This window comes from Larimichthys crocea, chromosome XXII (genome assembly GCF_000972845.2).
Source record: "Larimichthys crocea isolate SSNF chromosome XXII, L_crocea_2.0, whole genome shotgun sequence".
In the NCBI taxonomy this organism is placed as follows: Eukaryota; Metazoa; Chordata; class Actinopteri; family Sciaenidae; genus Larimichthys; species Larimichthys crocea.
Genome location: NC_040032.1, coordinates 20,514,489 through 20,538,627, shown reverse-complemented (window position 1 = coordinate 20,538,627; position 24,139 = coordinate 20,514,489). Strand labels below are relative to the sequence as shown.

General features: G+C 42.2%; 1 protein-coding gene across 1 annotated transcript; it reads left to right on the top strand.

The window, feature by feature from the left end:
* Positions 1-1,035: 1,035 nt before the first annotated feature.
* On the top strand, positions 1,036-23,674 carry prr7 (proline rich 7 (synaptic)). The gene is made up of 3 exons (XM_010730864.3): positions 1,036-1,395; positions 9,598-11,103; positions 21,153-23,674. Exons 2-3 carry the CDS (start codon positions 10,743-10,745, stop codon positions 21,719-21,721), a joined length of 930 nt encoding a protein of 309 aa, XP_010729166.3. The 5' UTR covers positions 1,036-1,395; positions 9,598-10,742; the 3' UTR covers positions 21,722-23,674.
* The last annotated feature ends 465 nt before the right edge of the window (positions 23,675-24,139 follow it).

The window sequence follows — 24,139 nt, the reverse complement described above, 5'->3', positions numbered from 1 at the left end:
ATCAGAAAACCTTACTGACATCACAATGACGTCCTCCAGCACCACAAAAGACTTTGTACTTATTCCAAACTCATCTGAGATTGAGATAATTCTCAAGGTCACCAGGCTAGCATCCTAAAAAATTCATTCATTCATATAGGAATACTCCTGTTGCACTTCCTGTTGTGGAAATAGTGTGAAGAGAGGAAGTAACCATTCGATTTTCTATGTCACAGACCAACAATTAAAACTCTCCAAACATTGCGCGTCATAAAGTTGGATTTTTGTCTTGTCTTACCACGTGAACTACTATTAACAGTAGCTGATGTTAGCTCAGTTTGTTAGCCGGGAAGCCCGGACTGTGAGCTCAGAGCACTTTGGGAGTGTTCGTGTTTGTATCACAGGAGTTTTGGACCACCGGGAAGAGGAAGTGGAAGAGGAAGGGAATGCAGAGCCAGTGTCATGCCAGAACCGGAGCAGGACAGGCAGGCAATGTAACCGGGATCAGCAGCCTTTATATAGGGATATAATGAGGCGAAGAGACCAAAGAGGATGTTGATGGAGGAAGACAGATGCTCGGTGATTGAGCAAGAAGCTGCTGGACAAGAGTTGGTGGTGAGAGTTTTGCGAAATAAAAAGGCTGAAAGACACCAAGCTGGGTTTCTTGCTGTTGGACTAGTAAGTCATATTAGGTGACTGCTATGTCTTGTGTTGTTGACCTTGTTTGACTCACTAGTTTTTCATCAGAGGTAATATAATCATAGCTAATACAGGTGAACACCTGTCCATATTTACCACAGTGATACTGCACTCTGAAAGCAGTAAGATAAGCCCATCATTGGGTTTTTCCAACAAACCCTAATAAACAATGACTAAATAAATATTCTGGAGGCAAGAGAGATAACATAACAATAAACTACTGTAAATATCTCCCCAGTATTTCTTTACGACCTCCATAGAGTCTGTCTCCATTTCCAAAGTCGTGCGTCCTCGGAAAACCCCCGCCGGCAGGTTGATTTGTATTCTCGTCATCCAGACAGACAGACGGACAGACGGGTTGAGTGTCACGAAACGCTCCTTGTGCTGTTCCAGTGATGAGAGAGGAAGCGAGGGACTGAATGAAGGAGAGAGAGAGAGAGAGAGGGAAGGAGGGAAGGAGGAGCCAGGCTGTCAAGGTGAACCGATAAACCTCCTTTTTATCACCGCTGACGTCCGGAACACGACGCGCAGCTCAAGGCAGCACCGCGCAGGGAGGAGCAGAGGAGCTCACATCCTTTAACCGGTGGACAGTACACACTCACAGGGAGAGGAAAGTGTTGTTTTTACCCTCTTTGTTTTTGTCATATTTCATAAAACTTAAATGGCACGGAGCGAGCCGAGTGCGTCATCTCATCGGAGGCGCCAGAAAAATTAAAGGTGAGTTTTTGTTCCCACCAAAAACAGCGACCTGTAGTGTTTAAATGAGCTGTGAGTTCACCGCTGTTTGAGGTTTTTAAATCGCCTTTGTATTATGATCTCCGTGTCATTCATTTATTGGTTTATTATGGCTGTTTTTTCTTCTGAGTGTCAGGATGAAAAACCCTCCTGCTGTTCCTCTCAGAGGAGATGAAGAAAGGACATTTAAAAAAAAAACAGCAGTGCGTCTGAGAGGTTGCGTAATGTGGGAATCGATCAGTATGTGTTGGATGGTTTCACTCAGACATCATACAGTTTAATCCAACGACACTGAGCTGCTGAAATATCAAGTATCTTTGTTTTGTTGGCAGATGTGAACAGTTTAATTCATCCACAGATACAGAGAACAGGGCAAAAAAAAAAGTAGTAATAAATAAGCAATAAAAAAAGGCTCCATGTTGATGAACTACATTATTAAAATGTACTGATGAGTGACAAAAACAGAATAATATGACATTCTGTGTACTTGTGGTACTTAAAGTATATTGTGTTGATGATAGTTAAAAAAGTTTTGAATTGGACTTTTTAGACTGTGGCATTTGCCAGGTTTTATGCATAGACTGTATAAACATGGACGCAGTATGCGTGACATCACCCACAGGTTTCTAAAAACATGGTTTGAAGCTCACAGTGTGGTGGCTCTGGCTGTCGCCATCTTGGCATTCCTGCCTCTGACACCTGATCTAAAAATGGGCAAATACGTGGATGATCGGTGGACCTGAGGCGGCTGAATGACGCCTGGGTGCTCAAACAAGCCATCCAATAATGACACCCACCTGTCAATTAAAGCAACCATGCTTTTAATTCTGCATAGCTTTAAGCCTAGTATAATGTGAACAGGTGAGTTATATAAAAGTTCACCCTCAGTACAGTTGTCATGAACGAGGAAATTAGCTATAGAGACCAAAACTGGCTGGCTGTGAACATGTTTATTTCTGCTGTAAAGTTGGACATTTTAATATGGGGGCTTATAGAGTTTGACTCACATTTGGAGCCAGCCTCAAGTGGACATTTGAGGAACTGCAGTTTTTGGCACATCTGCATTGGTTTTACTTCACAGCCATGGAGGTTGTGGTTGTCTAATCAGTGCTAAACAGAAGCAATAAATTAATCAGTGCAATATAGATTGACACATTTATGTTAGCCAACAATAGATGATTTAATGGCACAAAGTAAAAGTGTAACTAATGATTGCTTTCTACAAGCTAAGAGTGATGCAAGGCAGAGACCAACTCGCTAACTGCAGCATGGGTCTAAAGTTGGTTGGTAGTGTTGGCTAAGGGGGTAATTTGCAAACAGCGAGCTAGTTAGCATCATGTAGCCAAATATACAAAATGCAACATTACAGAAAATACATTATAAATATGATTATACTTTAGTATAAGACTGTGACTGTGTGAACTCTCAATAGGTAACAGACTGTAGGACTTTCTATTTAATTTGTCTATAAATCTGTTTTTAACTTCAAAACTATTTGCTTTACATGGCTGAGCCAAGATCAGATTAAAGTAGTACATTAATTCCCAACAATTGTGCAAGATAAAAACTACTAAATAATAAAACAGATAAGAAATGTAGGAAATAAAATAATGTGCTAACATTAATAGAAAGCTTTTTTTTAGAGATCAAGATCAAAGATCACATCTGAAAAGTGAACTTTTGAACTTGAACTTCACTGTCTCAGTTCTTAATGTGTGAAAACTCACTCATCTTTAAGAAACGAGTTGTAGAGTTTCAAAGAATTCAAGGACACCAGTAGGAAAAAGCCAAGAACTCATTTCCTATAAAAGAAGTTTGTGATCTTAAGATTTTAATCTGACACCGATCTCACATGGGTCCAGTGATCATGTGTTTTTGCTCTGAGTGAAATGCGATGACAGACATGCTGCTTTCTGAAACCTCAGAGGAGGTGAAGTGGCCCGCTGTGGCCTGGAGAGTGTCCTTGAAGGAAAACACTGAATCCTCACATGATCACCGGCTGGATAAAGAGATCAGAAACTGGATAGTTACAGGCGACTCAGCCAAAAATGTAAAAAAGTATTGCAAAAACGTTATTACACTTGGCTGAGGTGGAAAAGTTGGTTTATTTATAAAAGCAGAATGACTCAAGGTGCAAAACAAACAGACTTACAGTAGTGAAGGAATGACGACATCTATAAATCATGTGATTTAAACTCACTCTCAGAGATATATGGGGTGCGACTCTAACATTAATACATGAATCTAACAAAAATCTCTGATTTCCATCATGTTTTACATCATTTGAACTTTGACTGGAGTTCTTTTAGTGGCCTTGTTGTGTCTTATTCTTCTTATGCAGCAGTTTAGCTCTCGCTAACTTGCTGTTTCTCACTGAATCAACCTTTAATGTTCACAAAACAGTAGTGGATGAAAATGCACGCTAATTTTCTCAAACTTTGGTTAAGATTTGAACTACATTTGGATTAAGACCTAAAAGCTGCCACTGACTGCTGAGTCCTCACTCCATTTAACCAGCCAGTATGGGCACAGTATTCAACAATTAACGATGTGCGTTATGACATAGCAAAAGGCATTTTCCAGCAATCAGCTAGGCTAAAAACAAGACTGGCCTGGGCTGTCTGTTATAGGCAAGCGGCAACCTGAAGCCTATGTGGAGTGCTAAAAACTGTAATTCCTTGAGCGGCTGCTTGCGACAGACTGCAGAAGAGTCAAGAGATGAGTCAACCTCCATAAGCCATTGTATGAAAATGCCCAACTTTACAGCAGAAATAAACATGTTTACAGCCTGACAAAGGTTTTGCTCTCTGTAACTAATTTCCCCGTTCATAAAAACTGTGGTGGGTGAATTTTTTTTAACTGACCTGTTCAGATGATATTAAGGCTTATAGTTATGCATAATTAACAGCGTGGCTGCTTTGCTTGACAAGTAGGTGCCATTACAGATGGCTTGTTTGAGCACTCAGGCGTCATTTCGCCCGTGTCAGGTCTGCCGATGATCCACATCTTTGCTGATATTTGGATCAGCTGGGAGGTGGAAGGAGCAGTACATCAAACATGGCGGCGGTCAGTGTGGCATATTTTCGGCTTCAAAACTGTGCTTCGGAAACCTACGTAACTCCTACCTACCTGATGTCAATCAGGCTCTGTCTATTTATTATACTGTCATTGGTTGTGGTCCACATTTTGGATTTTGACGTGGCTCAAAAACTGACATCGATGTACATATCCATGCTGGAAAGGAGCCGAGATTCTGGTTGGTGAAGTTAGGTCAGTGTTAGCCAGCAGGTCTTCACAGAATATGGAGTGGAAAAAATAACGCTGGTGGGAACAAGCCCCAAGGAAGTGTGCCAAGCTTTGCAGCAAATTCAACAAAGTGGTCAAACCATGTAATGACAACAATCGCGTGTCACGTACGCACACTGGCCCCAAAAAGACTTAATCCTATAAGCTTACAATGTGAAAGAATCAGCAGTAAAAAAAAAACCCATCCCAACCCAAACGAAATTAGTTATTTTGCTGTCAGAATTTGATCCATTTGGTCCCACAATATTAGGTCGAGAAGAGCCAGGGTTAAACTAGAAGTTAGCATCTTGGCTGGTAGATGTCTCAAGTGCACTTGTATGGACCCCACAATGCGGAAGCATATGTGGAAGATCCAGGTACATTTTATGCCCAGAAATCGATAGCAGTGCTCTGATTTGCCTTGAGATTTTTCTGTACAAATAAAACTGATGTTTGCAGCAGTCGTCTCTATGAATAAAAAGCACCAAGTGTTTTGTAACATCCATTATGTTTAACCTTTAAACATTGTTTAATATCCTCCATTATTATTTAGAGAGTAACAGTGGAGTGTTGAAGGGAGTTCAGTCCTTTAAATTGTAAAGAGATTCAGTTTTATCTCCACAAGAGAAAAGGACAAAGGAGGTATATAAATAGTGTGAGTGCGTACTGTACGTATGTTGCTGTACATGTGTGGGTGTGGAGGTTGAGGCCTGAGTATTGCTGCTTTGTGATGACTCGTTGGACAGGAAATGTGGTGAGTAAACAAAGACTCTATTCCATATCAGCGCTCGTAGTTTGGGGCACTGCGACCTCATGAAAGCCCTCCGCTGATGAATCACCTCTGCTGAACAGATTCAAATTCAAAACAGACACAGAGGTGTGATTCCCAAAAGGTGACGATGCAAAAACAAGAGGCTATAAATGTAATAACTGTGAAAAGTTAGTTTCAGTTCTAAGACAAAGTAGTACTAGGTTCTTTCAGATATCTTATTTCCAAATTGACTACCTGAACAGCAGGCATGGCACTCAAGGCAAGTGTGGCAGGGAGTCCAGCACATCACCAGCTACAAACCCGGAGGTGAGGTGGTTGCTGACGCTTCGCTGGCAGAGGAACTTAAACACTTCCCCGTTTTGAGGTGGATCGACCAGAGGAAACTGCATCCTGTCCACCAGCCCTCACCAGCCACACCCTCACTGTGGAGGAGTACGAGGTGAGGTGCACACTGAGGCGGTCAACCCAAGGAAGGACTGTGCTGAGCAGTTGGCTGGGGTCTTCACCAGGATCTTCAACCAGTCACTATCACAGTCCACCATCCCACCCTGCCTGAAGCCATCAATAATAGTCCCACTTCCTAAAAAGAGCAACATCAGCAGCTTAAATGACTACCGTCCAGTGGCACTCACCCCCACTGTGACCAAGTGTTTTGAGAAATTGGTCAGGAAGCACATCACCTCCCACCCACCTTTGACGTACACCAGTTTGCGTACAGGGCCAACAGGTCTACAGAGGTTGTGAACAGCCACAATTCTCCAAGTTGCCCTGACCCACTTTGAGCAGAGGGGGAACTACACCAGGCTGCTGTCTGTGGACTTCAGCTCTGTGTTCAATACCATTATACCATGCAGACTGGTGACGAAACTGGAGGACTTGGTCCTACCTCACTTACTCTGCCTGTGGATAGAGGGCTTCCTATCTGATAGGCCCCAGAGAGTGAGAGTAGGGACCTACACCTCATCAACCCTCCGCCTCAGCACTGGCTCCCCAGAGGGCTGTGTGCTGCTCTACACTCTTTATACACATGATTGTACCCCTGCTCACACCAGCAATAGCAATTTGCAGTGCGGGGTGAGGTGGAGCGGCTGGCTGGGTGGTGCAGGGACAATAATCTGATAATCTTAGCTCAGAACTAACAAAACCAAGGAACTCAGTCTTCAGGGTTCTGGGCGTGCACATACAGGGGCGAGGACTAATGCCACAGAGAACCACCTCTCCTAAAAGCTGCTTGTGTCATTCTACCATTGCTCCATAGAGAGCATCCTGACTTACTGCATCTGCGTATGGTTTGCCAGCTGCACAGTTGCAGAGAGAAAAGCGCTCCAGAGGGTCATCAACACCGCCCAGAAAATCATCGGCTGCCCCCTCCCTTCCCTGGAAGAACTTTATTGCTTGTATCATCAAGGACCCATCCCACCCCAGTCACATCTTATTTGACCAGTTGCCCTCAGGCAGGCAATACAGGACATTAAAGACCCACACAAACAGACTGAAAAACAGCTTTTATGCCAAGGCCATAACTTCCCTAAATGACCACATGAAATAACTCATGGACTGGTGCTCTGTATATACTGTATGTATGTGGATGCATGCGCTGCTTTTTTCCCCATGTTTTTATCCCTTTTATCTGTTTTTCTGTTCTATGTTTTATACTTCCTGCACTGAAGATGGTACTATAATTTCGTTATGCATTGCATGGCAGTAAAGATATTCTATTCTAAATGTCATGTTTTCAGTTGAGTCTGCATGAGATATTGTAGAAGACAGGATGAGTCACGACTGTTGAGCGTATTTCAAAGTGATGGTGATTCCCTCAGGAGCTGTTCAGACAGGAAAGGAAAGAAATATTACATTCATAACCTCAGCATTTTCCCCCCCAAAAAATGTGTAATTTTGGCGTTGCTGACGAATGGAAGAACTGTGACAAATCTGACGGCGGATCCCAAAGGTGATGAGCAGATGATCTTTAGATTGTAAAATTAGCAGGCACTCATATTGAAGACAAATCTGTCCCACAAGAGCATCTGGAGGGTCGTTGGCTGATGACTCACCTCCAAACACAGACGATTAACAAGAGTAACGGCCTGCTTGAACTTGTGCAGGTGCGTCGGTGGTGTGTTGTGCTGCGCTGCAAGAAAAAAACGTTGTGGTGCCGTGCAAGCCATCGGAAATAATGGGTTTCAGAGAGCCGTGCTGCTATTGTCGCATTGTGTTTTAAAAAAGGTCTATAGGAGTCCAGTTTTCACTAATCCAGTGATGTCAGCTTAGATTAATTACTGTGAAGAATCTTACTGATTAGCTAAGGCAGGTCAAATGATGCCTGGTTGCTCAAATAAGTTACCTGTAACAGCACCTTTCTGTTAGTCAAAGCATCCATGCTGATAATTATTATAACTAAGCCTTAATATAATTTGAACACACTTAAATAACAAAAAAAAAAAACTATCTATCTATCTATCTATCTATCTATCTATCTATCTATCTAATAACTGCTTTATCATGAAGTTTACTCCCTTAAATGTTGTAACCAACTCTTCACTGAGCCTCTTAATGATTAACCTCTCCACCACCAGTTAATAAAAGTTAATAAAATTTTCTGTCAGCAGAAATCTTCACACAAGAGCACCAGATGGAGGTTTGCAGTCTAATTATAGCCCATCTGTTTGAGGTCAGTGACATGAAGACCTGCGGCACCTTCTCTTCTCCACCATTGGCTCCAGTCTCATTTAACTGGAACAAAAACATCTCAGTGTCCGGAGGAAAGACATATTTACTTGGTCTTGTCACTGCAGTGAAGCATACTAACACCATCAATTTGCAAACTCAGTTGTGGCGCCAGCTTAAATTTTGCAGGCATCAGCTGCTGATCAAGATGCAGAAATCCTAAACACACAGTTTGAAGCAAATTAAGAGAAAAGCTGTTTGTGTGTGATTATTCTGCTGCAGTTTTAATACAGCATCATTTATGTATTCTGTTTTCCACCATTTAGAGGCCACAGACTGTTTCCCCTGCAGCATGTTAATGATTTCTGAGAAAAACACAGAAGCAGTCAAAGGAAATAGTCTGACATTATCGAACATATGACTAGAGCAAAACATGGAGTGATGGAAGAAGTACCTACATCATTTACTGAAGTAAAAGTCCTAATAGTAGGGCTTACTTAAAGGTCCAGTTTGTTGGATCTAGGGGGCTCAATTTACAGAATATAATATTCAGAATGGACAAACTAAACACTGTATAAAGAGTTCTCTATTACACTTGGAAGGAGGGGATGAGGTCTTGTCGATAGAGACACAAGAAAACTGGGTTTTGAATCCAATTGGACATGGAGGCCAAACCGTGCAATGAAAGCATTAGCGTCCGTCACCTGATGCACACTGGACCAATTAGACATTTTCCCATACACAACCCTTACAAAATGACTCCAGTAACAGTTGAAAGTTCTGTTTACACATCCATGGGTGTCAGATCAGAAAACACCTGGCTTAAGGTCCAGTTGTAAGATTTAGGAGGCTCTATTTACAGAATATGGCAGAATTAGAATATAATATTCATAACTAGGTTTTCATTAATGTATAATCACCGCAAAATAAGGCTCATTATGTTTTAGAATGAGAGGAATCCACCATGTCTCTACAAAATGGACCTTTCACATGTTTCACACATTTTACGCCACCCTAGTTTCTCTCTTCATTCTTGGAAAGAGTAGCTATACACTACACATTGTTCCTTTAATTGTTTACCTTGGGAACTTGTTCTTAACTATCAGTAACTTGTAAGAGCTTTTACGAAGCATGCAGCGTGGAAGGAATAACTGAAGTAATCCATTAGTTTAAAAAACAATAAGGAACAATGTGTCCTGTTTTCTAGGTTTCAGTCACATTTTTTGTCTTTCACTACATCACAGTGAATATTTTCTCTGCGAGCAGCTCTCTGAAGTGTGAAACTGATACTCACCCCCTGAGGTCAGCGTCATAATCCTGCCTGAACAGCTGAGATTCATAAGCACACGGCCTCTGCGCTGTTGTTACTGCTTCGAGATCTCACTGTATTGAAAATATTGTCTGAATTTGTCCTCTGATAATCGGTGATGGTCTTGTTTCATCCCTGTGTGTCTTTGTAGAGTGGCGTGGTCGAGGAGTCCAGCTGGGATCTGTAAGGGAAGAATTTGGCATCCCAGCGGTGCAGGCGAACCCCCGACTCCAGTCCCCCAGAGCCCTCAAGGGACCAGCTTGACTTCACATGGATGAACCCGCCCGATGGGGATTCACATATCACCTCTGGGGTTTTTGGCGCTTCTGATTGGACACCGACTCAGTTTGTTTGACCCACTATTTTTCTTTCCCCTCTTTTCCCTCTTGGACTGGAGGCCTCAAGAATCAGGTCATGATTTCAACGTTACTTGACATTTCCCAAAAAACATTTTGAGCCGCAGTAGCCTTTGAAGAAAACAGAGAGGGTGGATTATTGAGGAGTCTGGTGGAGCCTTTTGGCGAATTCAAATCAATGTTTCCTGCTGCTGAAACACCTGCGAAAGTGATGCAGAGTTCATCTGTAGTCTTGTGGAACAACAGCGTCTGTCTGTGTGTGAATCCCAAGATTTATTTCCATGTAAATGTGCTGCAGAGGAGCTGAAAACATCTGGATGGATACAGAAGATTTGCAAAGAAATTAGATTTTTTTTTTGTTTTATGACCATTCTGTAAGTTTAAATGTGTACAGACTGATTTTTTAAATTGAATTTACTTTAAATATTCCAGAAAAGCATAAGATTTTCACACAAACCAAGACTGCAGCTGCAGAATATCGAATGTTAAGATCCAGAAGAGCTGGATTTCCTCAACATCGACATGGACAGTTTTTTTATTTAAATTATCATAACTTTATCTTGTTCAGGCTATTTTGAGGATCTTGGATACCATTCTGTTTCAGTTTCAACAAGTAAGGCCCAGTTCTTATTTTCAGGATATTTTAAATAATTTTTTTGTGTTGATTTTGACTTATGTTTCAACTTTACCAGACTAACAAACTTATCAGTGTTCAAGTCAAGTGGCTCAACTGTCACTTTTTAATCACCTTGGATTACAGACCAACAGAATAGCTGTGTCAGCTCTTTAATATTTTTTGCACCGAATGTGATAAATGTGCCAGAATTTGGCTCATTGACCAAGTTTCCCATCATCCAGAGGACCTTACGTACATCCCGCTCGTCTAAAATCGCTTCTTCCTGCCTCGGGAGGGGAACTCTCAGCCCGTCCTGTCACCGCCATGGTGATGTCACAGGGCACCTACACCTTCCTGGCCTGTTTCTCCGGCTTCTGGTTGGTCTGGGCCGTCATAGTTATGCTCTGCTGCTTCTGCAGCTTCCTGCAGCGAAGACTGAAGCGCCGCCACGAGGAGAGGCTGAGGGAGCAATGTCTGCGAACCGTAGAGATGGAGCCGCTCAGCTGTCAGCCCGCAGGACATCCTACTCTTCCTCCTCCTCCTCCACCACCATCTCTTCCACCATCACATCCTCCACAGCTGCCCAGGGAGCCGCCGCAGTTTGGTCCTCCTCAAACCCTGTCGCCACCTGTTCCTCTGCAGGTCCCTCATCCAATGCCACAAGCGACCTGGATCAGCATGCCAGGTAATGTGAACAAACTGCTGTTGTTGGTTAATTCGTTTTCTTGTTCAGTGCCTCTCTGTTGACAAACACTCAGAACAGTGAAAATGGAACAAAATTTAAAGCCTATTAGATACCCAGTATATTCTGTTTGCTGTTTTAAACGTCTAAAATGTTAAAATGTACGTTAGCCAACTAAACAAGCCTCTTAGTCAACATATACAGCGAGACTGACAAGTATTCGTCAAAGCGAGGATAACAAGGTTTAACCAACTAGTCCACTGGCTCTCAAACTATGGTACCTGTACCATTGTTGGTACGTTACCTCCCTGTAGTGGTTCTTGAAGGTGTCTCTTAAGTCATTTAACATATTATACTATAAAATAAAATAATAATAAAAAAAAAGCACTACATTTCGATAAGTTTTGCATTACCTTTAATATTTGTTATCCTATCAGTCTCCTACGGAGTCACATTCATGCATGTAGCGAGCACATACACGTTGCTGTGACCTGTAACGAGTTAAAATGTGACGACAAAGATTGACAGCAGAGGTAAAATTAATGATTCAATAATGCTGCAATCGCAGCCCAAGCAGGAAATATTAGAGGAAGAGAAATGTGGATCAGGATAGAAAACGATAAATAATCTTGTTATTAGGCATAAATCTGCCTCCTGAGTGAACTGTCTGTAGCTGAATAGGGGCGGCCTACGCTGCTGTATTTTAACATCTGTCATAATGGTGGTATTTGGAGAGCATTCCCCAGAGAGGAGGAGGATGTTAAGGTGACACATTGTGCCTTGAAGATCTAATGTTATTGTCGTCGAATTCGATATTGTGTCAGACCTCTATATAATTTTTTTTTTTTTTTAGTTATCTGGCACCTTTCAGATTACATTACATTCCATTGCATTTAGCAGACGCTTTTATCCAAAGCGACTTACAGAGGAGGACATAAGCTGAGAAAGGTGTAAAGGAGCACAGAATAGTTGTTAGTTTTGTTAGGCAGGGAAGCATTCTCGAAACAGAAAGGTTTTTACAAGTTTTTTTAAAGGTAGAAAGGGATGTTGCTGTTCTAGTAGCCGTTGGTAGGTCATTCCACCATTTGGGGACGACCACAGAGAAGAGTTTAGAGATCACAAGAGCAAAGAGCTTAAATGTAAAAAACATTATTCACTCTAAACACCAAGTAAACAAAAAAGTCTGCATTGCAGCAGTGAGTCTCTCTGCACACTGTAGGATTAGTATCTACCGGTTAACAAGCACTGAGTGTACTGTCTGACTCGTACATAAACAAATCTGTCGAGCTCTGAATTCCCAGTCGGTCTCTTCGGTACTCTTCGGCATGCCAGCTGCAGTTTGGCACGAGGGGTGTCGAGGGTTGTGGAGGGTGGGGGACGGCAGTGAGTTTGTGCGAGAAGTATGTCCATTTCGATAACATAAAAAAGCCGAGTGGGCGGGAGAAGGCGAGAAGTTTTGTTAGTGTTGGACTCGAGAGTGGGAGGCTGTGGCTATTTCCTGGAAGCAGTGGAGACTCGGTACGTAACAGACTCAGAAAAAGTCTGTTGACACAGGACCTAATCAGAAGCTAATGAAATAAGATGATGTGCTGATTTAAAATCATCATTTATGATGATTTATAATTCAAAATCAAGTTAAATGTGTCATCTCTCCCTTTATTGGATGCAGCAGTTGACTTTTAAAGTCTCAATACCAAACTGTTCATTCAAAGCAAACCATTAATAATTTTTCCGCTGCTTAGTGGAAAATGACACATACCAAACCTATCACGTCTTATATGCCCTTTATTTACGGGCCAAATGCATATTGTCTTCATAAGACTCATAATTTTAAACGGTTATATCAACAAAACCAGAGGTAAAATACATGAAATTCATGATATGAGCAATTCAGATGCAGACAGGAAAGCAGAGGACAGGAGGAGGATTACATTATACACTGTCAGATTTTTTTTAGGCTTCGGTTCCCAGCTTCCATCTCCCCGCCTGCCGGGCAGCGTTCCCCCGCGGGGCGTCATGGTGACAGCTGCCGCTGAGGCGTGGGTGGTGACTGTGGAGGCCGAGCAGTGACGGAGTGAGCAACAACACGGCCGCGGCTAAACTAAAAAAGAAACAGAAAGGCAAGAATAAAGAGACGATAAAGGGGAGAGTGTAGAGTCAACAGGTGCACAACTGGACGAGGGAGGGAGAGTTTCTTTCTCTCATGTCTCCGTTTTAGAATATATTTAGGTTTTTCCACATATGTACGTACTGTATGAGTTATTGATCACTGTAATCATTCCTCTCTGAAGCGTTCCCTTCTTAATTACTATGTGGAGGTGAAAAATTCAGTCAAAGGTCATTCAGTCAATTCAGCCAAAGCTAATAGGCTTCACTACGCACGTCACTAAAAGGCTGTTATGCTTTTTTTGTTTTTGGGATATTTTTTTGGGCCTTTCAAGCTTTATTGTATAGAGACAGCTGAAGAGTGACAGGAATGTGAGGAGAGAGAGAGACGGGGAATGACATGCAGGAAAGAGCCACAGGTCGGATTCGAATTCTGGGCCGCTGCGGCAAAGACTGAGCCTTCGTACATGGGACCGATGCTCTACCAACTGAGCTAAACAACAGCCGCCTTTACATTTTTCCACGTATGTGAGTTATGTTATGTATGTATGTATGTAATTTAAAATCGTCACCGTTAACTGTTGGTTTCACGGGACACAAACAGCAACAGCAAAAATGTTTTGTGACAACATGTGAAAAGACTTAATTCATCCGTCATTTGGTAATATGTAACATTTGTCCTAATCCTAACGTAATTTATTATTTCACGTGCTGTTGGGAATCTCAAAAAAAAGACAAGACAACAAAAGTCACCCAAGGTTATGTGTAAAACTTATTTTTACTAACAAATAATGTCTTCAGGCCTTTAAAAATGACTCAAGGGTACATTCCTAATTTAACTAAAGTTGTTAAAGAGAAACATCTGAACCACATTCAGTGGCGATACATCGAATACTGGTGGAGATATTTTGACATGGTAAACAAAAATAAAAAAACAAAACTGAATTTTTTTTATCCTGTCACGATAAATGTCTGCTCAAACTTTCATGTTCATGTGATCTATTTCTTCGTTGCACAGAGATATTTTATAATCAGTTTATTACAGCTTCTGTAGTAGATCTGGCTTTGGCATATATAGATGAAATCCCACATGCGCTTACATACGCTAGTAATTGGCTCGGTTATTGATCCATCTGTTGAAACAGACATTCACAAGATCAAAACAACAACTTTGGATCCTTCAACAACATTTGAGTGATGATTCAGACATCTGGAAACAGATTCAGTGGGTTTATATAAACCTTTTCAAATGAACACTATGCCTCACTGAGCGGCTTCACAGGTGCAGTTGGCAGTTAAGTGCCTTCTCCTGTCCAACATTACACTGCTTTGCGGTGCTGAGCTTTCCTTTCTCCCCCCCTTTCCCAAAACTTACCAATCATCCCTTTACCCAATGTCTGTGTACAACCATTTTTAATGGAAATTCATTTATGAGTTTTGGGCACATTCAGCTTCACCCTCCTGGCAGAAGTAAACACGAGGCAACCTTTTCCTTTTCAGGAATTCAAGCTTCAACCTAGAAAAGCGTTTTCATAAGCCACTTCCAATCTAAAAGGGAGCATGAGATGAAATAAAATTGCAACTGCAATGAAAATGATTGTCAGCGGTGAGCAGCATTTGCGTTAAGTAGAAGCACATGGATCCAAGTGAAAATCCTCCAAACTCTGAGTGACATTAGAGCATAAAAGTGTACAGCAGATTTGCTGAAATGCTAAAATGTGTTACTGGTTATGCTGCGGTATCTAACATAGAAAAAGAAGTTCCAAGGAGAAAAACAATAAATCGAAAAGCAACTACGAGAGGAATTTGAGAGCGGTGATGGAGGAGACGGATGAGGGGAAACAGGGATTTTGGGAGAGTAAAACGGAAAGCTAGTGTGAGTAAAAGAGCATCAGCTGCTGTCAAAGATGGTTAATGAGCACAGACAGACAGTAAAGGATAAAACAAAAGGTTGCTGGAGTCTTGGTCACAAAGCAGACTGATGAAGAGGTTTAGTATCCAGGCAGCAGCAGAGCTAAAAGAGAAGCAGGTGCTGACCAGCTGAGCACAGCAGAGGACGGAGAGAGACGCCAGGAGCTGTTTCAGTCCAGAGGGGAGAGATGTGGACTGTCTTGATTTATACTCCATTTACAAAAAAAAAGAAAGTTCACTGATTAACAAGCTGTATCTTGTTCTTTTAACTCACGTACAGACTTTCCTGCATATCTCCTGTGAAACCAACTGTTAATAATGGTCATTTATTTTATGTTGCGTACATACACTAGTAGTACTACTAGCACTAGTAGTAGTTCAAACTGCGTCCAAGTCAAAAACTGCTGTTTCTCAAGTGGCAACTTGAGACTGGCTGCAAAAATGAGTCAGTTTCTATAAAGGCTCCATATTAAAATGCCCAGGTTCACAGCAGAAAAACATTGTGTTGGTCTCTATAGCCAATTTCTCCATTCCTGACATGTTCTTTTGGATTAGCTGTGAGGTGGTGGCAGCTGGACTGCCAAGTGGGTGACGTTATGGAGTCTATGGTAGTACCTACCAAACTGTACTGTAAAAAAAGAGAACTTCTTAGCCTCATGGCACATTTACTGTATGGTTCAATCTTCATGCATTCATCAACCAAGTAGCAGGCCAAAAAAATAATAAAAAATTCTTTAAGAGTTGATGGAGACCAAACAAGCCAAAAAATTGAAGCGTTGCTACAGACACCACATATCTGCTGATGGTTGTTAGTTTGAGACCAACTACCAGCTGTACCACTGTACAGTATCTGGGGGTGTAAACTGAAGTTGCTCTTTAACAGCTTCAAAAGAAATCTGAAAATCCGCTTCAACCTCAATGTCATTGCATTTGTTGTTTTTAAATAACAGATACCTGGCAGGACCCAGGATGAGATTACAAATTACAGCAAATAAAATGTGCTCATCAGAGCGTCACAGGAAACATTAAAACATACGAGTTTGGCTCCAGAAACACAAATTTCATGCATCACTCAGCTGTCATCCCACACAGCCCAGCATGTCTTGCTCTGACAGGCTTTTATACCAAAGTCCTGACCCACACACACGCACTGGGAGCAGCGCTGATAAGTCACTCAGTTCATAGCAGTGGTAGGTGATAATCTCTCCTCTTTAGCCGCCTGCAGTCACAGAGTTTTGAACCAGTAAATCAAGTTTGTTTCTGCTCTCAGTTTTGTCCTTGATTACATTAAATTGCGTGGAGACATTATAGAGAAAAGTAGAGATGAGGATATTTTAGAGGAGATGCAAGATGACATGAGTCAGTCCCAGGTCGGTCACTCTCTCCTTTTCTCGTCTAAGCTTCCTCCATCAACGTCACCCTCAGTCTTTTCACCTCTGTCATTATGTCCTCAGAGGCTGCTGAGCCTGCTTACATTGCCCATTTGCCCAGCTCCCATCCGGGAGAACACCAACAATAACAATAGTTACATTTTCAGGCCCGCCCTTGACCTGAAATCCTGCTCGTCCTGGTGGTATAAAACACCTGTTGTACAAACTCTAACTCTACCTGAGTCAGTAATCGAGTTGCGAGATGAGCACAGCTTTTTCCAGGAGGTGGGTAGCATGTTGAGTGAGACATCAGAGAGAAAACCAGAAAACATTTTCTCCACAGCTGTGGTATCTTTCAGCAGTGGACAGGGATCTGCAAGGGCAGCCGGACTGCTCTGCGGCTACAGTCTGTGATGTACTGTGTTCTGACATCTTTCTATCAGAACTAGCTGTTACACCCTCATATAAAATGTATATATTTAACTTGATGCTGGGTCAATGAGACCATAGCATATAAAAAGAACACCACACAAAAGTTTCAAAGTTTGCAAAAGAAAAGATTCTTTATTGGTAAGTTGCCACTAGAGAAGAAAAAAAAAAAAGGGGGAAAAAAACCTTTTTTTTACCCATAAAGTAATGAACCAAAAAGAGATGGAGACCCTGGTCAAAAAAAACAAAAAGAGGGAAACACAGGGCCAGCAATGCTGTAGGCCGTCGCACCCTGCACTTCCCCACTAGCAGCCTCCCTCCTCCTCCTCCTCTTTAACCCCTCCCTGATTACCAAATTGACTGCCCCCTGTGGAGGAAGGAACAACGAGGGAGAACAGCAGCCCCAAAAAGAAACACTCCCACTACCTGGCCACACATAACACTAGCATTAACTTTTGAGCTACAGTAGCTTGTCTTATGTATCGGACCATACGGCCCACCCTTCACTACCCACGTGCATTAATGAGCCTTGGCTGCTCATGACCATAGACTTTTTCCCACAGCAGCCATTTTGACATGAAGTAGTCAAACAGAGCCAGGGTGCTGCTGTTCTGCATGTTGGTTCACTGGAAAGTCACGTTTACGTACTACTTCATGTCAAAACGGCTGCTCCATTTGGCTCTTGTCAAATCCTCACGTTTGTCCATTTTTCCTGCTTCTAACATCAACTTTGAGGACAAAATGTTCACTTGCTGCCTGATATATCCCGCCCACTGACAGGTGATGGATAACGAGATAATCAGTGTTATTCACTTCGCTTCCTGCCAGTGGTCATAATGTTGTAGCTCATTGGTGTGTACTGTACTGTGTCTGATTCAACCACACACACACACACCGTTTGTCTTTAAACTGTGTTTCTGTGCAATCCTGTAACTCAGCGTGACTAATACGATCACTGCGTTTCATACAGAAGCTGCCAGATTCAGGTTAGCATGTACTGAAATCACTGTATCACATACACGTTATCCTCACAGAAGTGGCTGCTGCTTGAAATGAAACCCCCTCAGATCCCCCCCGGTGGAAACATCAGTCCCGTGTGTTTGTGCTGACATTGTTTCTGTGTGGCTGATGTTTATTTAAAGCCGTCCTGGCAGCTGGTAGGATTGTTTACAGCAGAGAGATAGACGGGGGAGTTAAGACAGAGCTGTGAAACAATGAGAGTCTGATCCTGTAGTGAGGCATGTTAGAGGGATGGCCAGGTACACACATATGTACACACACTAATATATATATATATATATATATATATATATATATATATATATATATCAACCCCATGGCAACGGTTCAAACAAACACCTGTTGATTTACACCCACTATAGTGTTTGATGTAAACAGATTCAGGCTGAGGAATGAGATGTATGTTGTAGGTGTAATTGTCAGAGACGTTAGAAAGCTTGAACACCAACATATGCACGTTAATAATAACAGCCACGCTTTTAATTATGCAACTTTAAGCGCTTTGATATCATTTTAATGGGTGAGTTATGTCAAAATTCAGCCTCAGTACAGTTGAACAGGGAATTTAGCTTAGTGGCTAGGTTGCCGCCTTACATCAGTGTAGCCCCAGTTAAGAAAACTACAAAAAGATCAAGTGATGACCACCATCATTTGTATAATAACTTCATTTATATAGCATCTTTAAACCAACATTGTGTAACTTTTTCTACCATAAAAAAACAGATCATTCACCAACTATTTCACTAATTTTGGTGAAACTGGTTCATATTTTAAAAAGGAGAAAATGTTTTCTTGCTGCTCTGCCTCAACTCTGATGTACAGAGTTTCCTAATTGACAGTAAACTACTGCAAACTGTAGCTGCTGTAAGCAATGTGAGCTCAGAACAAGAATGCTGCTAAAGTAAACTTCATTTCTGACTGCTGCAGTTTCACATTAAAAGCATTTAAATGGCACTAGTTGACTTTTATTGTGAAGTAGTCACAGGAAATGCAATGTTTGTCACTGAGATTAGCACTGACTACTATCATTTATTAAAAATGCATCTACAGAAACTGGACAGTGGTTGTTGTTCAGCATTTTCTGAGGCGGATCAGTTTGAAATATTTTAATGGAGCAGCCACAGCGTGCTGTTAGGTACACGTCCAGTTTCCCAGCCAGGTTGTTGTTCACAAAATGGTGGGGAAAAAAGACAATTATTCCCTGAATTCCTTTTGCAATAACAATATTTTGTTTTAAGACACTGCAGAGCTTCTCATATGTAGCCGTATTTGGATCAAATCCAGAAAAACTTACAAAAAAGCCTCTTGGAGCCAACTCCCGAACGCCTACACAATCAATCAGATCAACTTCAAATTGGGTCAGTCCAATCTAATGACCTTTATAATTAAAATTGAAGGTCGTTAGTTTGGAGCCACTGCTCCTTTGCATCGAAAGGAGCGAGCTCCACCCAGATATCCAAGCTTCTTACCCTAACTCTAAGGCTGAGCCCAGCCAGAGTAAACTCATTCGGACGCTTGTATCCGCGATCTCATTCTTTTGGTTACTACCCAGAGCTCATGACTATAGGTAAAGGGTTGGAACGGACAAATCCAGGGCTTTGCCTGCTGGCATAAATAAAAGAAGTTGCATTTGAGGCTGCAAACTTTTTCCCCCCATCCAAAACAGCTGGTGCAAGATACAGTGGAGAAAGCAGCAGTAGAGGTAGAGTCTGTACAGAGTTTCGACAGATATTGATCAGAATCTGGGCAGATTCATCAGCCTGGAAATAGAAACTCTCTAAAGTTGTTCCAAAAACAAAAACTGACTGCTTTAAGAGGAATGTTTGTGGCCCAAGGCAGTTTTTTCCTTCTTTCCTTTATACTGTCAATGCTGAAATATAGACTCCCGCGTTGCGTTATGCCCATAAACTCTGTCAGGTCAGAGGTAGTTTAGAAAATGTTACTGGAGTGAACTTTTGCAAGGTAGTTGCTTAATTTTGTGCTTTGTTTCTCTATAATATTTTTTTTTTTTTACTTTAACGTCATCCAGAAAACTTATTTAAATTACATAACAGATGTCTTGCTAAAATGACACCAAATTACACCTTTGCTTTTAGTTTTCTGGAAAAAGTGTTCCTGCTGAATATGCTGTTCACTGTCGAGTTTGTTAATTGGTTGCAAATATAAAGTGAATTTAATTTTACTGGCCAGTTCTTAAGCTTAATTAGATACAGGTGTGAATGCTCTGCAATTAGTGGAGAACAAGCAAAAAAAAAAAAAAATCCCTAACTGCAGAAAAATCTCTTGTCAAGACTTTTGTTTGACTTGCAAAGTGCAGATATCAGCAGACAGATAAATCGTCATTAGTGTCAAGTCATCAACAGATTTCTGGAAGGGAAATGAACAGAAGAAGAATAAACCTAATTTGCACTTCATACCTCAAACTTGTTGAACGAGCCATCAAACAAACATTCGCAGAGTGCACTCAAAGTCAGTTTGTGGGCTACACAGTCAATTAGCTGCACAGCTGCGGCACATTAAACAAGCATGTTAACGAACGTCACTGTGGTTCTTACTCTTCGACACCATCAACAACACAATGTCTGCTCATGACCTGTACTTTGTCCATTCATTCTTTACGTTAAACCACCAACAGCTGCTGTCAATCAAAACACAGTCGCCTGAAAGGAAAAGACCCAGAAAGACTTGTTTGGGGGGTTATAAGAACACTTTTAGAAAAAATAAAAAATAAAAATCTGTGGCGTCACACACAGGGTTCTTAAGAGCCATATGTGAAGCTCAGAGTGTGGCGGCTCTAGTTGCCATCATCTTGGCAGTCCTGCCTCTGCCGTCTCCCGGCTAATCTTAAAATCAGCAAAGACGTGGACCTGCTGTGAAGTTGGACATTTAAATATGGGGACTTACGAAGGCTGACTCACTTCTAGAGCTAGCCTCAAGTGGCCGTTCAAGGAACTGCAGTTTTTGGCTTGACTTCACAGCTGCAGGAGGTTACCATTGAGCTTTCACTCCCCCAAGTCTTTTTAGTATTACTACGATGCATGTTAATGTAGTGCAGAGTGTTCTGTAGAGCTGAAACAAATGTGCAGTTCGTGGAATGGATAATACATCACACTACACTGTGCCTTGTCTGTCCTGTCAGGTTGGTGTCCCTTTATAATAAATGTATTTAGTTGCAGTGCTGTGTTTGATTAATCCCAGTCTCTCTTTTTGTTGCAGACACCGATATATTTGGGAAGCCGCCTTGCTACGAGGAGGCAGTTCTGATGGAGGATCCTCCTCCGCCCTACAGCGAGGTCTTGGCCGACCCACGGGGCGGCACCTACCTGAAGCCCGCCCCGCTCCGAGCTGCCCCGCCACCACAGCTTCCCCCTCCAAGGGAATATCAGGATCCTGCTCCGGTATTCACATCCGAGACCAGCAAGCCTCCTGTGATGGCTGTATTCCCTGAGAGAGGTTACTCCTCCCTCATACGCTTGCCTTCATCCCAGCGCTGGGACTCCCTGGGTCACCTCCTGTCAAACATGGACCTGAACCACAACAACCTCACTCCACCGGGGGCCCGCTCCGTCCAGGCAGCCGCTGCAATGGCTACCATGCCCCGCCAGGAACAAAGGACTCATCATGATGGACTTGGGCTCCGAGGTGGAATACAAGGACTCCAAGGAAGCATACATGGACTTCAAGGAGGGATACAGTTTCAGGGGGTCCATGGACTGAGGGGACTGGAGCCCAGCTGTGGCTTGCCTACAGCCTTCCCCCTGCTGGGTCGGAGCACCGCTGTCTAGACCTGGACGCTTACTGGAGGAGTCTAAAGTCTAATCAACCAATTGTTGGTCCATCTCTGAAGAGCCTTCAAGCAGGAGATCTGTAAATACAGACTTCCTGTCTGTATGCCTCCTTTGCTGCTCAGTGTTTACAGTCCTAACACCACTAGAAGTAGAGATTTAGGTCCCTAAAGAGCTGAAAGAGGGTTAAAGTGCTGCAGAGGCTTGAGAAGTTCAATTCCCACATGCAGCTCTGTGGGCAAAGGGTGCCACTTACTCTGCTGGGATCGTGGCTTTCAGCTCTGCGTGTGGATGAAGGAGGAAATTACACACCGTTTCACACCAGTGTTGTTGAGTCACAGAGGTATCCTGGTGTCATATTGAGGCTAATTGAGTCACGGTTCTTTTGAACGGCAGAGGATGAGAGAAAAGAGCCAGTAACGAGGTAAAAGACGAGCAACAAGCACAGCTGTTTCTCCACCTTTTCATCCCGTCTGCCTTTTATTTTCATCTCTCCCTCCCCCCTTTCCCCATGTTGCCCTCTCATTCTGTTCATCCCTCCTCTCCTCTCTCTCTCTGAGCAACCTATTGTACCAGTCTGCCGTTGCCATGGCTCCCGGGAACTGTCTGTTGCCCACGACGACCTCTCCTCTTTTATCTGCTCAGATTTTTCGAAAGACTCTGTTCACAGCTTGTCTCCTCTCGAGGACTGCGAGTATTAACTCTTACAAAAGAACACGTGGTGACCTTCGGAGTCAGCGTGTTTGTGACACAACAAAAAGGTAGAGTACAACAAGCCAACCAGAGAAACAAGTGTACCTGGATCACATTTTTTAACATGCTGCTTTGCAGTCTTCATCGTCATCTTTACTACAAACTGTTAGGTCGGCTGGGTCATTTATGAGAAAAAACATTTTTCCCCCCATGTACAGATTCATAATTTCTTTTAAGCTTTGTGACAAATGCCTTTTTTTTCTTGTGAAATAAAAACGTCTTCACCTGCTGGGTGTCTCCCAATAATTTATGGAATTAAAATTATATTCACTGCAGTAAGTTAATATATAATGTTTTAGTTTAGTTGACATCTCATTTACAATACTAAATTATATTATTCATTTGTCGTCCTTTTTCTGGAACCGGGGGCTGGAGCCTATCCCAGCTGACTTGGAGTGAGAGTCAGGGTACACACTGGACAAGTCGCCAGTTCATCACAGGACATTATTCATTTTGTACCTTTCAACTGGTAATTGTAAAGTGCCCATACAGTATGTGTGAATGTGAGCTTGAATGCTTGTTTGTGTCAGCCCTGTGATGAACTGGCACTGGACTACCCTGGCTCTTTAACGCCAGCTGGGATTGGTTTCAGCCCCCAGTGACCCTAGTGTGGAAAATGGATGGATGGATTTTGTAACTCATTTGTTCTTGTATATTTTACCTCCAAACTAAAAGGCAAAAATACAAAACAAAAACATACAATAACCAAAATCTAGAACTAAGAACAAAACCGTGAACAGAGGGAGGAACATAGGTGAGCTTCAGACACATGACACATGAATGAACAAAGATTTTAAAAAAAGGAAACACAGGAACTTAATAACCAGGCAGGACAACAGGTGAAACTAAGCAGAAGAGAGTCAAAAAATGGTGGGATAAAGGCAGGAAGTAGAAATACAAGACACTTGAGAGGGGAGAATTACAAAATAAAAACAGGAAACACAAAACAAACTGAAAACTGTCAAACACATAACCCTGCTATGTCATGTCAGAACAGCTCCTGTGTGGCTAATTTAATTTCAATTAAGTTTTATCTACATAGTGACAAATTCTAACATAACGAAAAAGATGTCCAGCCTTCTTTTCCTGTTGTTTTCTGACCTCTGAAGTTTTCACATGAATTATTCATCAGATTATCTCTGTTTGTTTTTCCCTGCTTCTCGCAGTAAACTGATTCTGAACATCTGCAAATCAGGAAAACCTTGAATGTATAAAACAAGTATTTTGGTTTCTCTCAGTTAGCCTGTGAGTCATTCTTACCCTACTCCCCTCCTCCTTTTATTTCCCCCTCCCTTGATTGCATCCACACTTTCTTTATGACTGCACTTCTTTTTTTGTCTCTGTCACTCTCTCCCTGTATCTGCCCTGACCTCCTTGCCTACAAGCTGTTACTCTAACGCTGCTGAGATGATGACGAAATGGAACTGCCCACTTTGGCAAAACTGCCACTCCGCTGTCATCGTCACTGCAAACTGTTTGTATTATTAAATAGTTTTCTCTGCCTCAAAACGAGTCACTTATTTCCCTTCATCTCGGTGTAGCAGAAGAGACAGGCTTCCCAGACCCACTTGAGGTGATAGACGTGAAGAGAAAATCAAGCGCAGATATTTCAAGCCCTTGTATTCTGCAAGTATTATTTGTCTGTGCCTCTGGTGAGCATGGACA